We start from the raw sequence: 18492 nt of genomic DNA, 5'->3' as shown, positions 1-18492 counted from the left end.
AACCCAGTTTTACCATATTAGATCATTCAAATTCATATCTGCTATGATTTTTCTTCTAACAAAATACACACAAGTAAAACAAAAAAATATTTAAAACAATTAAAGAATAATTGTGCTAAAATGTGAAAAAGTTTGATATATCTAGGTTAAAAAATATTAAATTGTCGGCGTAAATAAATACTCGGGGGGTGTTCTTTTAAATTTCCGGTTAAAGTCGATTGTGAACGCACTACGGATTTCGGATTAGCTGTTTAAAGGTTACCGTTGTTTGTGTTTTTACCGGAGTGATGCGTTCACAATCGACTCTTCAACGCCAACTTTGAATGGAAATTTAAATGAACATCCGATACATTAACATTATTTTTTAAATTTTCTACAAATTTTTCTGTTACGGTAACATACAAATTATGTTTTTATTTATTATCCTTTATTTTAATCCCCTTCCAGTTTTTATTTGTCAGTTTTTTTTTTTTTCATTCAATTATCAACCTTTTCTTGGACATTCTTCTGTGCTTTTACCTATCTCATGCATTCTTTCATCCGAACTTATTGGGTCAACACCACAACCAAATCTCGATATTATCTGTATTTTTAACCTTCCAAATCTTTTATCTAGATACTTTACTCTGTCAATTTCCAGACAACCCCTGTCGCTATATTTCCTCTATTCTCGATTTTCTTCATTGTCTTTATTTTTTAACATCTCCGCAAACTGTAACTTCTTTGTCTGTTCACAGTATAATAATAAATTTTTGTAGATACATTTTACTGTATAAAAGTTTAATATTGTCGAAATCGTAAATGGCGTTTCATTCTAAAATTATAATATTAAAGTCGTTGTGAAAAATAATATATTCGGCAGTTAGCCCACAAATTGCAGCTTCTCATTTTTTCAGTATGGCTTATTTGAAGAGTGGTCGAGTGGAAGGACTGTTGATTTTTTCGGCGTATCTCGTTGATAGAGTAGGCAAATATTTAAATGGCTTTTTCAATTATCTCGTAATTCTGCTTTAGCCGAGCCTGCAACCGACTCTAATTACGACGGTGGTAGATTATCTTTATTCTGTATATAAATATTTGTAAGCTGCAAATAAACCGCCGGTATTTCTTCCCCATATAAAAACAGAGAAGGCAACAGAGAACTTAATAGTTTCTGCAAATAAAAAAAGCTCTCGGTTAACAATTTCGTGACACAATCCAATGAACAAGATCCTGGTTGTATTCCTGCTGATTGGACTGGCGAAGGAAATCCGAGCCTGTCGCAAGACAGGCAGGTTTTGCACGACCCTTCCACGACCGTTAATCAGAACAAGGGGTGGCTGCTCGACTCTGCAACCCCACTCTTGTCCCACACATGCCTCAATAATATACGCCAAGAATATTCAAACTTGATTCCTGACGGGGAGGCGCACCGGACCTATTTGTAAACGGTTCCGCTTTTAGATTTTTCCTGTACATAATTATCCAACGATAAATTTTCAAATGGTCAGAATGAGTCCCGTTATTAAAAAAGTAGTAAAAAATCCGCTGTGTCCACATTTTGCAATTTGCATGTGCTTGTGTGGAAGTAATATATTTTCTGGCCAAAATTTCTATGCGGAAACCCGCTGACACATAACTCGGTCAGCTTTGCTGTTTTCAAACATTTTCATTAGCATTTCGAACTGTCGGTTCTGACCAAACTGCGACATTCATATTAAAAGTTTCAGCCGGCGAAAATAGAGAATATAATATTCAATCTGCCCTGATTACGACCCCACACCATCGAAGTGCACCAAACTCGACCCCAGTTTGCTGTTTACACTAAAAATTAAAACTTGCTCACTTCTGTTTATTTGAGACTGTTGCCTATTCATTAGATGTCACAAGTTTCACTCGTAATCTAATAAAGTCCAAAGTTTCGCTAGATTTCCGCTGCTAATAACGTCACCCTTTTACAAAATTATTTTCCTCTCGGCCTCCTTTATAAATTTTAAAACCTGACAAATCGAGGTTCTCAATGTTTTAACAAAGAAAGAATAAAAGAGTATCTTTTTTTATTTTCGCAAAATCTTTATACACAGATTTTAAAATTTATTTGAAGCATGGAATATGTACTGTCACGAAGCAATACTTTACATTTTCTAAAATTGTGTTCTTTTAATTGTTTATTAAAGTCTGTTTTTAAGTAAAATCTGTTGTTTCAGATTTATTAATTCAACTAATCCGACCAAATTACTCTTTATTTTACATTTAAAAAATTAACGTAAACACATTTAAAATGTGTAACAATTTGCAATATTTCATACTTAACAAAGCTAAACACCAACAGTTTCATATACAGAGTGATCAACAAGAAAACAAATCAAGTGTGCTACCTTATCTTTTGTTCTATCGAAACGTCTGTCTTAGCTTAATCGTACACACATGTATACTTGCTATACACAGTCGATTTATTAGTTGCTATACCTCTCGAAAAAACCATTATTAATCAATTAATGATTAATAATTAATGCTTTATCTTCAATGGTAAAACTCATTTTACCACTTATTCTGGTATAATTGTTGCTTACAGGAAAGGTCCGTGAACTTTGCCGAAATTGCAAACTTTTTTTCAAGGTTAACATCAACACCTTTGCTTTAAAACTGATGTTTCTTTGACATTTCACCGAAAAATTTGCTTACCAGTGGCGTCACGTTTGGTAATAAAGCTGGTAAATTACTCATTCTTACGAATGTAAAATGTTGCTCTTGTTTATTTCATACATTTTTTCCACTATCAGATAATAATAATAAAATACATAATTATAATTCCAACGTTTAAAATTCATGAGGTATGATTTATTATAAAGTAGCCACAAATTGTCTACGCCCATGCATTGAACGCTTATTTGCATAGGATTCCGCTACGACATGACCGATAATTCGCAACGCTTCCTCTGATTTGTTTTCATTTTAATCACTTTGTACATCACTTGCAACATCATCAACATTTAATAATTCTTTTTAATACCTTAATATCTACAGTGTATTTATTAGTATTCATGACACAAAAAAACTGGCCTCATCATGTTGATGATGTTGATGTTGATTTATAGCAACATTCGAAAATACTTTGAAATTAAGTTAGCTAATAAAGTTTATTTTAAAAAAGTGCAATGTTGTAAAATCTGAACCTTATTAAACAACATGTTTACTGTGTTATTATAATAAATTCAATTAAAACACAAAAATATTATGAAAATCTTTCTTTTGTGCCATTTTCGCTGTTGTAATCAAACAGTTTCTGCTTTTTGAAAGTGGGTTAGCTTAATAAGGACGTTTGATTCTTCACGTGATTTAATTACAACCCAACGATTGTATTTCTGAATTGGAACAAATATGTACAATGTCCACTCGTGTAGTACTATTTTTGCCTTATACATTTGTAGAAGACTTCTTATCAGAGAGAAGAACTTCGTATCAAAATTATTTGCGTGCGGAGACCATAGCGCGAAAGAAAATTTTCAAAGAGTGAGTGTGTTTAATCAGCAGGAATTCTCAGCACCAACACTAGGATGTGCATGCCTCAGCTAACGAGGATATCAGAGTCGGTCGAGCCGGTGTTTAACAAAAACGAATTCCTTGAATTCACTCTTAAACCAGAAAGTCTATTGGAAAGGAAGAGAGTAATGAGGCGATAGCACGTAGCTACCGTTTCGACGTTTCTTCATTGAATGGGACCCCAGGATAATTAATATCGGTGTTCGAGTTGGGATGAACGGTACTTTATGGTCTAGAGTCAAGCATATAGGGCTTTTGAAGTTCCCACTACACATTCCTAGATCACGAGATGCTCGATTTTGAAGCTGTTGCTGTAAATTGTCTCGCATGAGCCTGTCGACAGTAATGAGTCCCGTTTAGAGTTAATTAGCAAGTTATCGAATCCTTCGGGAATATTTAGACGTGATGATTTTCTTACAGGTGACATGGCTTCATCACAAAGGGGACTCCATACATCTCCTGACTGTGGGTCGCAGTGCTTACAGCAGAGACGAACGCATCACCCTCAGTTTTCGATACCCCAACAACTTTCGCTTACAAATTGTCTACATCACACGAAGGGACGAAGGTTTATACGAGTGCCAAGTCGCCACGCACCCTCCCAAAGTCAAAAGAATATTTCTCAAAGTCACAGGTCAGTATCCAATACTTGCTACCCCTATTATATGCCATCACTACACCACTCACTAACGTCTACATGCAAATTAACATCATTATTTTCTTAACCCATTAACGTCCAGCCTGCAGCAACCAAAATTTCATCTACTCTTTCTTACTTTTATCAAATATTGCTTTTTGGATTTTTTTCTTTTGGTTTCCATGAAAATCACTGCAACTTATAGATGTTAACTAAGACGTCAAAATTTATTTTCCATTCTAGAAATTGCATTTGTCATAATTTCCCGCAAAAACGTAATTGTTCCTTGTTAGGGAATACTTTTACCAATCATTTTTAAGTGGTACATTGGACTCAATTTATTAAAAAATTTGAAGAATTGAGAAAAAAATTATTGGACATTTACAAATGAATTATTGTTTTTAAAGTGAAAAATAAACATGTACAATGTGTTTAAAAAAATGAATAGAGTGCAATGTGTGATATAATTCAATTAAAGTTCAACAAATATTTGTCCGAACCTAATTAATGGATAAATATATTGTTTCAAAAATTCAATGTGGGGGAATTAGAGGTCCAACAGTGAATCAATAAATGGTAATATATTGTATGGGGAATGGAAATATTAATTGTTTAATTGGGTGTAATTATTTACTGACATGTAACGTGTGAACTGGGTGGAATGGTTTCTTATAATTTCCAATTTAACTGGCGGCATTGTTAAAACTACCTAAATGGGGTACTTCGCCGCCCATAGAACTGATTTTGCGTAAGAGTCTACATAAATTAAATTATTTAAATATTAACGTTCATGAATTATGAAACAGCTGGAATGCATGTCTATATTAATTGCTGAATTTATAATGAAAAACTGTTCCAGCCAGATATTCAGAGTTTACAAAACTAACCGGTTTCTCATTTTTAAAAATACAGATGCAAATGATCCTAGTTAAGGATCAGATGTGGCAGAAAATTCGTTTAAATTGTATAAAATTCAGTTAATGCAGGCATTGTACGGAGCTTGGCTGGAGAGCACAAAAACTAAAAGTTGTTTCGTGTTTTGCATTTTATCAAAGTGCCAACATTTCACATGTTTTCCAACAGCCCGCAGTTAAAACGTAACTTCAAGAAAGTGGTGTCAAACTTTTGTGGTTTCGTTGCAAAACAATGGAACAAAACGGCATTTATGTCTTTATACAATGAAATAAATATTAAAACCCAAGCCGAGACTACACAAGAAAGACATTAAGGAGTCGACCATGAATATGCAGAAGCATTTAAGTTTTACTAGGTCAAAGCTGAGAGTCTACCACTGAAAAACTTGATCAACGAAACGATTTTATGTCAATGCCAAAGTTTCCACTATTCTTTTACCTCTCATTATTCCCACGTGAGATCTAAAGTTTGCCAGCCTTATTTCTATTTTTACATAAACTGGAAAACTATTTCCTACCATCTTTTATTGATTTGTTCAATTTAAACAGAACTTATTTATCACCGTCAATTTTTTATATTTCAAAGATGATCAATGTAGTTATTTAAACAAACGTACCTACCTAATTAAATATCATTACTCATTAGACAAAATTCATTTATTCACTTTCCAACTTTTCGTGTAATTTTACATACATCTACATCCACATCCGCATGTCTCTATCTACATGCAGTCATTTTAGCATTTATAACACTTTTACTTTATTTCAATTGAAATAGAATATGGCCACTTAGAAAAATATTATAAGTAATGTTTTGCCTTTTTGGTGCAATCCTGGTCACAGCACCAATATTAAGATTTACCTTTTTTTCCCTACCGGTTAGAAATGTAGGCTGTGGATACCTCATTTGAGGTGAGAAAATTCAACTTTCTCGCTAAGGTAAGAAAGTTAATCATGAAATGTTTATGGTTAAACTCTACCAAAATACAAATGTCAAAAATGAAATAAGTTATTGATAAATGAAAGCCAATTCAATAAAGCAAGTTGTAAAGGCGAGATTCTATACTGAAATTAAAGTTTAAGATATATAAAAAAATGTTAAATAGGTTACTTTACCCTGTTTATATCAAATTTTCGAACAAACGTCAAATCTTCAAATGCAACGACAAGTTAATTAAACAAATAACCCAGCCTACTATTCAATTTTCAAAATGTTCGTTTTAATCAGGAATATAACCATCTTTTCTTGACTTTTTTCAACGAAGTTGTGCCGGTAGGGAGAAAAATAGTATTCAAACCTTGTTAAGAAGGTGCCCTTGCAGACCTTGGGCACTTCCAAACCTCGCCTGCGGCTCGGTTTATAATCTTTGCCTGCGGTCTGCAAGAAAGCACTTTCTTACCTTGGTTGAAATATACTATTATGTGGTTGTTTGAATGAATGAAATTTTGCACCCTGAGTGCAAGTACGAGAATAAATAAATGTATGAACATGAATAACATCAAAAGAATTTGAGATGCGAACTATGTGAACCTACAAAGATTTGAATTGTCTCCCCTGTTAAATTGACCCCTCGCGAATACTCTTAGAGCCTCTCAGTCAAGCCTGGAATAATGTCGGGAATCATAAAAAGGAGAGGTGTCATCAGACTTATGAGAAACTCTTTTCACGTGTCAGCTGTTTGTCAACGATCGATATCCCCATTAATGGATAGCGTGGCTTCATTTTGTGCTCTGCGCCGGACCATAGGTTTCAGTATGATGGACACTGGCGGGATTCCCCGACTACGAAAATTCCAAAAAACAAATAATGAATAAAAAAATTTTTTAAATAATTTTGAAAAAGGTAGCCTTGATGAGAAAGCGTTTCTCCGATCGTTCAATGCAAAAAGATCACATACTTCACGATAACAAATTTAAAACAAATTAAATGAAAGATTTTGCAAAGAACGTTTTTTAAACAATCAGAGAAATAGTTTACCTTGTAATTTTACAACACGTGGGCACGAAAATTACTACTGTCGGTACTACTACCTACTTTGCTGTAGTGGTTCCGCTTTCTTTGATTATTCTCGAAACACCTCACTTGCTCACCATTTTCTTGATCAAAATAGCAATCAGCCCTGTTAAATTCTAAATTAATTACTTTAACTAATCACACTGTTTTTTCGATATTTCTATAATTTTTCTATATAAGCCGTTTTTCTTCCGCTACACTTTTTAATATTTAAAATTTGATTTTTGTTAGGACCAGACCGAATTTACATCATTTTGTTGCAAGATTATAAATCCTTCCTAGCAACAGTCGAAAGCAATACCACAAGATACTGTCTATTTTTCAAAGTAGATTTACTTACTTACTTCTAATTTCTTTCTTCAAATTCTTTTAGATGGCTGTTACAGAATGTAGTACTCGCCTTACATTTGATGTGGGGGGTTTGTTGATTGTTTAATTTTTGAAATGGTGTGGTTTGTGAGATAGCGGTTGGTTTAGTTATGCAATCACGTAGTAGGGTTTGATAGTGGTGGAAGACATTCTCCTTAGCGGGTAGTAAAATCAAGTCCCGCAATAGTGTTCCGAGACAGTATTAAAATTCTATGAGTGCGGGTGAAATGGGGTATTGGGACTAATGAATATATTCTATTTGCAGCCCCCGAAGTGCGAATAGTGGACGAATCTGGTCGGGAGGTGACTGAACGGTATTACAAAGCCGGCAGTGCTCTCGAGTTGACATGTCTAGCGACACAAGTAGGAGGGGGCTCCGAGAACCCCCCTGTCACCTGGAGACATGGAGACCGCACGCTCTCTAAGGGTATCAGGTGAGTAAGTACCTTCACCACACAGACACCCTTTGTCCTCTACTCGGCGCTTTCCTTGATGCTCCGGGGGATTAAGTTACTTCATTTGGAGAGTGGAAATATTTTTCGGATTGTTCCGCTAATGTGGGTTAAGAAAAAACCGAACAAATAACATACTCCGTAAAAACTGACGAGAGATTTGACGAATTGCAACACGTCAAACAAAACGTACTCGGACAGACCACAAACAATTCATTTTATTCAGTGTCAGTCTAAACCCTGAATACATAATTGAGCCCCGAAAAACCGAATAAAAAAAATGTTACTTTTTGTCTCGGTCATTAACTTTGTTAATCTCTTTATTTTTATTTTTATTTTTTTTAATCAAATTCCAAACTCATTCAACATTTTAAAATACGAGTAGGTATATCAAAGGTGAAACTCACAGCCAATAAAACCATCTACACTCAGAAATATCTTTTCTTTCTTTTGTTACATCTCTGTTTGTTAATTAATCTATTTAAATACCTCATAATGAAATTTATTAGCAATGAACAAAATTCTATTACAAAGGAAAATATCACAGACAGAAAATTATTTGTTTTTGTTATAATTTTAAATAGGATACATTTTCAATGTTTAACTGACCACATTTGATATATAATATTTTAAGAAACACAATACACAACCCTTTCACCCAATTAACCCAATTGCTTTTCTGAATCACCAGGAAGTGGAGGCTCTATTGTGATCTATGTAATTCATGCCCTGTTGGAGCACACAGCCTAGTGAATAGTTGTTTTTGTTTACATTGTTTAATCATTTAGCCCGGCGCTTACATACAATTTAACTCCTAGATTGCCGTTTGTGTCAAAAATTCGCAATTTAAACTCTACTCTACTGGAAATCTTCACATTTCATCCTGAATACTATCAAAAATTTAGAAATTTGAAAATTTTCACCAATCGTCTTAACCAATTTGAACATTTTTCATTGGTTAGGACATTTCTAGATAAACAATTATTGCTACCGCAGTTTTAGAATTGAGAAACACATTTGGTTCAAGTTTTTTTCGTTGAAAGCTTAACTAATAAAACATTTTCATCACTCTGAGTCAAAAATGTTACTTTTTGATTCTGTTCAAAGCAGAATATTTTGATAAGAGTAGGTATGTGTTTCAAAATAATTAGATGTCTTTTTCAAAAATCGTTTTGCTTATTCAGTTTGTTGTAAGACATCACTAGTAGTAAGGCCCCTTCAGTACACAACATTTTTAAGGATTTTACCCTGTTAAAGGTACCCTTTTTTAAAAGTCAAATTTTATGGAATCCACCCTGTTTTTCCAAAGATAGCCTTTTTTAAAAAAGTCAAAATTTTAAGGAATCTATCATGTTTTTCCAAAGGTGAATTCGGTTTTGCCCAAACAAATTCACCTTTGAAAACGTTTAAAATTTAAGGATTTTACCCTATTTTTTTATGGTATGCATATTTAAAAAGCGAATATTTCAAAAATTCGCTTCGCTCATGAGGACTTCGTCCGAATTTTACTGTTTTTAAGGTAGGTATATTAAAAAGTTAAAATGTTAATGCATTTTGACCTATTTTTAAGTTTTTTACTACTAAGGCCTTTTCAGAACACTTTGTTTTTTAAAGAGTTTTGACCTGTTTTTAAAGGTATATTTAAAAAGCAAATGGCCCCCTCAGTACACAACACTTTTTTAAGTATTTTGACCTATATTAAAAAAGTTAAATTAATAAGGAACTAATAATTAAATATAAATGAACACAACGAAACTAAACACGACAATCAAAAACTGAACAATAAATGTTATAGTTGAACACTGAGCACAGAATGGTAAGAAAATACTTCCAAAATCTGACGCTCAATTTGACAATTATGTATTTCAAATTTAAAAAATTATTATGTAAGGGTCCAACAGATGTCGCTACTTTACGGTCGTTCATGGTTTGCTTTCTAGGAACACTTTTATTCTCAAAATGAAACGGCCATGTATACACGTCTAGTGTATATGGATATAGTTGGCCATGGTCCTACTCAAATCACTAATTATTATGTATAGAGGTACTGGTTTTGGTTGTTTTTTAGCATGGACTTGACAAACTTGATAACATGCAGATATCTCCCGGGGAATAATATTTAAGAAAATGTACCTATATTATGTTTGCAAATGCGAATAAGCTAGAGAAGTCATACACAGATGAAGACATATTACATTTCTTCTTGAAAAATAAGGAATATGCATCTACTATCAGCAATATGAAGGAACAGGATAAAATTAACGTAAATGTTGAAATACGTTCATGTCCACTTTTGCCTACAATAAACATTGCGCCTTCCTTGAAGATTTCAGGTCGAGATCCACTGGAGACTGCTCGAGAGTACAACCAAAATGTGTGGGTGGGTGGTGATAACCGGAAGAAAGGAAAACTCCGAGTGGTTTAAAAAAAATAATTATATTTTCACTCCGTCCTGCACATGTACAAATCTGAATAACTTTAAACAAAAAAGTTCCTCACACTAAAAAAACTCTCGAAAAGTAAATGGGTTCAAAAACAAAAATAAAAAAAAAATAGGGGGAATCGAAAGCGAAGCCCGTTATCGTCCTCGACGTTATTCTTCTACGCCGCCCACGATCAGCGGGACCGATCCCTCGGGCCTCACCTCGTTTCCCAAATGAAAAGGAAAATACCAAAAGAGAAAGAAGTCGGGCAGCGGACGAAGACACAAACGATAAAGAATAAAATAAGAACTATTACAAAAAACTGTTATCGGTCTGACCAGCCGTTTGCAAGCGAGATCACCAGCAGACCGATAACTCAAACCCGAACAAAAAAAAGCGTTCTGCCTGAAACGACGCGCTCGCTTCCCGAAAACTCAAAAATTTCTCTATCACCCTGGCCTTGATCCGTCACGGGGCGGTCGACGTCTCTGGAGATCTGGACGTTCCTGGGGGACTTCTTCGGGCCCACGCTGGACGACGAAATCCGGGCGTGGACTCTGACTCCGCACTCCGACGATCCGTAAATCCGCTCCTTGGCGTCTGGGTTCAGACTTCCTGGACTCTTCTTCCAGCCTCACCCTCTTCGGACCTTCGACGTCTCCACACTCTATTCTCGCCGCTCAACCACTCGCCGTTTCAGCCCCCTTCACACTCCAGCACCTATCTGACCATCAACCAAGACAAAATACCAAAGACCTCTCCTTCTCTTTTATAGTTTCGCCCCTCTCAATCGGATTTTTATCATTTTTGGCGGAAAACGGACTCGCCGCGAGTCGTGCGCACGGTGACCGGATGATCGTGAAATACTTGCATTTTTTTAAATGTAACAGTACCTTCAAACCGGGGTAGATTCCTTAAAAAATAATGTGTGCTGAGGGGGCCTTGCTAGTAGTGACATCTTATAGAAAATTGAAATGATCAGTACCTATGATAAATTATTTTTTTAATAAAATGCATTGCATTATTTGCGTGGACTGTTAAGATTCACGTAAAGGATACATTCGTATACTAGGCGCATTCAAAGGTCGTTTTGTATTATTTATGTAGCCGTGTTGTTAGATGTAGTGTTTTATTTGGTGAAGACGTAATTGATTTCCCAAGAGTGAGGTCGTTTAAAAAATAAGTATCTATATAAAGGTGAAGATGTTCGCGAAGCTGAAATAGATTAGATAGGTAAAAATTAGTCAGAGCCCCATTTTTTGAAGCCTCCGTCGAGATGACGTCTGTTAATTTATGTGAAGCCGGAATGGCGTGACAAGATGGCGGGAAGTGTCTAAGCGACCGCTGCAATAGTAATTATCATATCGTGTTTGTTCCAGCTCCAACCTATCTACGACAACGGATTCGGCGATTTCCACCCTGACGGTGGGCCCCCTGGAAACCCGCCATTCGGGGAACTACACGTGCGCCGTGGGAGCGCTGGCATTTGCGACCGTGGCTGTACACGTTCTTAACGGTAAGTTATTGCAGTAAAATCTGCCAAATCTCACCATTAATCTTAACTTTGGAGAATAATGTACTAGCTTGGCCACAGTAAAAGCGCGGTCACCAATCAGAACACTGAATCAAATAAGTGAGGAACGATTCTTTAAAGATTCCCAAATTTTAACAAAGATAAATGAAAATCAATTAACTCCACCAACTTCAGATCATTTCGACTTATGACCCCCCGACAAACTCGACGCTAACTTTTTATTTATATTCCTATTCCATTTTCATTGGCCTGGCCCGAAAAATTATGCCGAGCCGGCGCCAGTTAATAAAACAATTTATAAAACCTCCTTGAACGACTAAATTTTAATCGATTCTTCTAAAACTTTCATACTTTATGTAAGTATAACGACAAAAGCAATATCAATAAATTTAAAAATTACTACAGATATTTACACAATAAATAATAACAAATTTGGGGATTCTATTTAATTCCAGCAAATATTTGACCAGATATGAATTGTAGCAATAACTAGTAACAACTATTGGTTATTCATTCATCCGGCGCATCCACCATTTTCAATACAAACGAAAGATAATATATTTTTACAAAAATATTCCTCTGTAATAAATGAATAATAATTTTGAACGTACGAAATGGCAACGAAAATCACATTATGGTTACCCTTTTTCATTTCCTTGATGTTAAATAATTTCTAATTTTAACGACTCCAATGCATTCTATACCGGGACATTTTTTTAACACTGAACATAGTCAATACTTATTCTCTGTGTTCAATTTTAAAAAACAGAGATCAATGGATTGTGAGTTGCTATGCAACCAATTATACACGAACCTGTCAAAAATGGTCGAAATGTCGACTAGAAATGTCATTCAAGATTAAATTTTGAAATAATGTTAAAAATTGTTCCGATTGATGGAACTGGTCTATCATGTGTTGCATTGGAAATGTCACACACACTTCTCATGCTCTGATTGGCATGGAATAAGTGCATTATGTGTATTGTTTCTTCAAACAACTTGATCATTTTTTAAACTGTCAAGTAGTTATTTTTTTACCTTGGTTACTTGATTACCTACATGCATTGACCTGTGTTTTTTAAAACTGAATATAGGGAATAAGTATGGGCTATGTTCAGTGTTAAAAAAAATGTCCTGATATGTAAAGTTTGAGTCAAAAATCCTGTGACATATCAGCTGAAAGAGTCTGCATTTACCTGTCCATTTAGGAATTTGCAAAATGAAAAACAATTGGATCGAAACTCTAAACAAGCAGGAGTTTAAAATAAAATGACAAAATAAAATTCACTTCTTTGCAAATGTCAAACATTATTCACCGAGCACTCTAGATTAAATAAACGTAGTGTTTTACAAACTGTAATTTGATTTATTTGACAGGTTTAGATCTAAACGAAAGCCATATTGTCATCTTTACCACGGTTCTTCCATTACAATTCTCCCGCTTTCGTCGACTCAGAATGTATATGTTTTTCCAAGCAAACTCGTAATGTTTGTTGGTAGAACTTTGTCAACATGTAAAATGTTGGAAAACAAGACCATACGTGAATTAAAAATTTAAAAATAATACAATTTATATGTGCATTAGTATACAAAACCTCATTGAAACAAAGAGTAAAGTTCTGCTGTCCTCAACGTAATGGTTTTGTAAAGAATAAAACGTAAAAGTCGACCCATCCATCGCAGACCTTTTTCAATCTTTTTAGGTTTCGTCAGTTTGGATGAAATTAACTTAGAAGTCGGTATTTCCCACAAAGAAGCCAAACAACAACAACATGTGTGTTAAATAACCAATTCAATTTATTTTTTGTTATATAACAATGAGATAATAATTTTAACGGGTAATCTTTTAAGCAGTATTAACAATAAAACATTAAAATAATGTACTCACGGTAGAAATCTATTTCATCCGGCAATAAAGTCTAATTGTAAAATTCAAGTGAATTTCTGCCAGATGTAATATAGTTGAAACCTGCAATGTTAGCAAGTTTAATTATGTAGAGTAAGGGCATTTAAAGCATAAATATTACAACAGCACATAAATTACGTAAATCTGAGAGTGTTTATCTTTATCTAGTCTAAACTTTGACTGAATCTTTCGGTTAGACATTAACAACGCCACAAATATTTTTCTATATTATGCATTAATAGTGCAAATACTTTCCGCGTAACGTTAATTTACACTAATGAATGCCTACATAGAGGTCTATAATTTACAGCATCTCTTGTGCAAAGTGTGTTCGTGAATTGGGCCAATGTGTTAAAAGCTCGGCTAACGAAAAATTAAGTTAGAAAAGAACTTTTTCCGCGTGTCGAAACTTTGTAAACAAAAAAAAATTGAACGTCGCCTTATCGAACCGCCATTTTAAGTGATCTCAGTAACCAATGATTTCTTACAAATATTTATTTTCAATAAGTCGAAGAGAATACGATCAACATTTTTTCTTGTTCAAGTATATTCAATATCCTGCGTTCCAAAGTATACTTGTGTAAGGATTAGTTAGAAGAAAGAATAAGTTACACGTTAGTAACATATTGACAAATATTTATTTCAATTCTGATTAAAAGTATGTGTTATATTTTAGGCGATTGTATTTATTAAGTCAACATTTAACAAATAAATTGGACTTCGTAATTCAAACTTATCTGCACCCAGAATGGTCAAAATATGTGCAATAAAATTCTGGAAAATATCTTGATTGCGTATGATTTATTGAATACTAAACACATGAGATAAATTAGAAAAAATCATATGTACATACTATTTAAATTTTCTTTAAGAAAAATTAAAAATTCTGTTGGTGTTGTTACAATAACCCGCGTGAGATTTTATTTACAAAAGTAATTTTTCATGTCGGACTGAAAACGGGTGACGTACTTTTTTTTACTAAAGAATGAACACAATTTCTGCTTGACAATTCTCTTTGTATCGTGTATAATCTACACAAATTTTATGGTGGCTATTGGCCTTTCAATCGAGCATATTATATTGAAAACGGGGATTTGAAAACCGCTCTGTTTTAATTCCCTGTAACTCAACTACATCAGTGTAATCGGTTAATTCCGAAAATTATAACCGCAGACCTGAACCGAATCAACAGAATTAATAAACGTCACTTTCTCTGTATTTTCAGTAGAATTTTTTTTTATGGATGTAATACGTTGTCGTAAGGGTTTCTTATCGTATTAGTGTTCAACGTGAACTCTTTTAAATGACTGTCTAAAGCAAATATAAGCACATTGTTGTATCAATGTGGACCCTGATTCTATATCTTTTCCTACACCTCCCGTGGTTGTTATTCAAAGGAACAGATCTCTACGGCCCTTTAAATCTCAAATTTGCCTCATGGGGTCGGTTTATTACACTGCTATACGAAACCCCTACACTACTTCCGTGGATAAAAAGTATATCTCATTCTTGAGTAAGAGTACGTATTAAATTTTTTTACAATATTTCATATTAATGGACGCACATTCTACTAACTTGTAACCGAAACCGTTAGGATCACATTTTGCGATAGCGACACTCGACTACAAAAATTACGTCTTCAATAAAATCCCAACTATGAATTGAAAAATTAAATTATGATGTGAAGGTGTAACGTACATCTTTTTTAATTTAGTGTTAACGAGTGGGTTAGTAAAGTGTAAATTAACGTGAAGGTAAATGTTGATGTAGGCTATTTGTTTAAAATTAAGTTAATTGCTTTTATTTTATGCAAGCATAAACAAAGCATTTTCTTGAGGTCGGGGATGAAAATAGGCATTATGTCGGGTACATAAGAACGGTGGTAGTTTAAATGACCGTTGTATATTCATACCTTCGAACCTACGTTCCAGAACAATCTACCCAAGTGTAACCCATTATTTAATTGAAAAGCTGGATGTCTGCCAAGGCTTAAAGTTTTGTCATCGAATAAATAGAATAGTGGTGAAAAGGCTTCGTTAACCCTCAGTTGCACCACGATAAATCTATTTTCATAATCTGCTCGTTTAACTTTAATTAAGTGATTGTTGAATCTGATTAATTTTTGGCGATTGGACTAAGTAATTGTGAGTCGAGCACCGAAGAAGAATTTGTCTCTGAAATATTTCCGGCGAACTGTCTGCAAATGCGGTTTTATGATTTCGATGTTATTTTATAATTCATGGGCTCAAGTAACTGGTGGCGACGTTGCATATTTCTTCATGAAGTGATATTGCATATTAATGGCCCTCTGAACACTTCACGGAAAACTCTGAATTAATGTTTAATAATATTTCAGATTTTTTAAAGCCCCTTAGGTTCACGACAATTGAATTAATGACGGTTTTTGCGCAAATAACTTTAGTAAAATATTTCAGGACGATTTAAAAGTGTCCAGTTATATTCACTAGGTATGAGTGTATGTGGAAGTCTTTATCTTGTAAATTATTTAATTAGGCTGCGCAACATCAAAAGCTTCTTCTACCAAATTTTTAATAAAAAGTACACATCATTAGCGACACGTCGACTGGTCAACTTCAAAGGAATGTGGCAAATTTTCCTTCGAACTCAATACAGACGCATTTCATTTTTAAATTGTTACTTTACGTTATTTAATTGGGGCGTAGGGAGCAGATTTGGAACCCTTCAATTAATATTTTGATTCAATGAACGAACGAACTTTTAATGAGATTGATTCAAAGCGTTTTCGTACAATAGATTATTTTAAATAATAAATATACATAACCAATTATGCGTATTAATTTCAAAAGCTTATTTTTTCTACCTGAAAAACATGCTTTCTTAAGAAGAACATCAAAGGCGATATTTTTAGGAGCACTGGCAAAAAATGAAATCAATTAAATCGTACCCAAAATTCTTTGGCAAAAAAAATTACAAGTATTTTTGAGTGAATGTGTTGTGAAACATTTGCTTTCGAAATACGAGTACTTTAATCGAAGCAGTTAATTCTGCAATACTTTTTCGAGAGAATGAAATATTAAAAGATGTTCCTCAAATACGTGATAGGTCTATTATCCTACCGCATTTCGGCAATAAAACATCGACAGTTAGGAGTTAGGAGAGTAGTAGGAATACTGTGAAATTTGCGTAGTAGATTCATCTAAAATTTCAGAGAAGTTAATACAACCAAACAAAACCTTATGTGTAAAACAAACATCAAAGTATTGCTCTCTAGTTTGTAAGCTATACAAGCAAAGGCAGGTATATTTTGTGCCAGTCATCCTGAAACGCTGTGTTAGATTTAAAGGCAAGATACTGGACTAGTTGCACTTTCTCAATAGCTATTTGTGTAATGGAAATACGATAACTGATAACCAAACTATTGTCGTATTGAAAATGTGTTTTCTTAACTCACAAAATCAGATCAATAATCAAGTCAGTACACATGTACATATATTTAAAATAAAGAATTTCCAGAATTGTAAATTTCAAGATGAAACTGGGAAAGAATTATAGATCTATGAATATATCAGCCACGAAGAACGGTTCTTTATATTAACAAACTGGAGTTTACCACCGAAAAGTGAAGTTGTTCAAGACAAGAATGGATTTAAAATGCAACAGCGTAACTTCAATGGCAGACGTGCGTGATCAACGGGGTTAAAGTTCTTAGTATAAACATTTTCGAATGAAATGACTACACTACTATGTATTGGTAATTTTGATACATACAGCATTATTCACGTAACGAGCCTGACCAGGTAAAAATGCAACCCAAAATACAATTCATAAAGCAATCGCGATCCCTGTTACATTATCATAGTATACATAAGACATAGATAGCTTTTAATGTCAGCTTAATGAATGTCAAGTTCTGACAGAAAAATACCTCTCTCTCAACAAAGTATAATAAGCAATTAAAATCACAAAAATAAGGGGTAAGTAGGATCATGTCGGTTCTGTCATCGTTCGAAAACATTTTCAAATACTAAATATGAACGAAAAATGCAACTGTAATGTATTTTGGGTTGAATTTTTACTTGGACAGGCTCGTCATCCTCCGTGAATAACCCTGTACACTGGGTGTTGTGGAAGTCTACGTAGAAAATTTAACTACCAATAGATCTCGTCAAAATAAGCAACATTTTTGTTAACCATTTCTTCCGAAAACTCTTCATATCAAAGTTATAATTAAAAATAGTTTAAACTCTAAACCCCATTCCCGCCTGTGTGTTTGCACGGAAACTCATAATGAAGTACAGAAAATTAGATACTTGAGTAAAATGTTCGAATAAAATACAATAAAAAAATGTCAATATCAAAATGTCAAATGTAGGGTGATAAAAGAGCTATAATGAATGCTCAAAATCCCCTCTTGCTAAAAAGCTTGTGTTCACACTAGCACCACTTGATTTTCATGGTGTTATACGTATGTACTTCACTTGTCCGTACAAGATAAATCACACAGATTTAAATCCGGTGATCAAGCTGGTCACAAAATAAGCCCGTAGCAACCGATCCAATTTTCTTCAAAACTGTCTCGTCTCCTGTGGTCGAAGGCACATCTGCCAAAAGGTTATCAACCCATTTCGAAAAAAATCTAGATATGTTACGTTATTTAAAAACGGAGGTAAAGTATGAAATTCAGTTAAGCGGCCTCGATTACTCGTTGACTCAAATTTATTTTTGAAAACCGAATTCTG

The 18492-nt window shown here is 34.1% G+C and overlaps 1 protein-coding gene across 1 annotated transcript in view; it reads left to right on the top strand.

Moving 5' to 3' along the window:
• LOC138140002 (uncharacterized) overlaps positions 1-18492 on the top strand; it is a 168409-nt gene that overhangs the window by 117060 nt on the left and 32857 nt on the right. The window contains exons 4-6 of the mRNA XM_069060651.1: positions 3943-4156; positions 7722-7890; positions 11711-11847. Coding sequence (XP_068916752.1) covers positions 3943-4156; positions 7722-7890; positions 11711-11847 — 520 coding nt within the window. The remainder of the gene's footprint in view (positions 1-3942; positions 4157-7721; positions 7891-11710; positions 11848-18492) is intronic.

This window comes from Tenebrio molitor, chromosome X, assembly GCF_963966145.1.
Source record: "Tenebrio molitor chromosome X, icTenMoli1.1, whole genome shotgun sequence".
NCBI classification, from domain to species: domain Eukaryota; kingdom Metazoa; phylum Arthropoda; class Insecta; order Coleoptera; family Tenebrionidae; genus Tenebrio; species Tenebrio molitor.
Note: the sequence above shows the minus strand (reverse complement) of the source record. Positions and strands in the feature narration are given on the sequence as shown.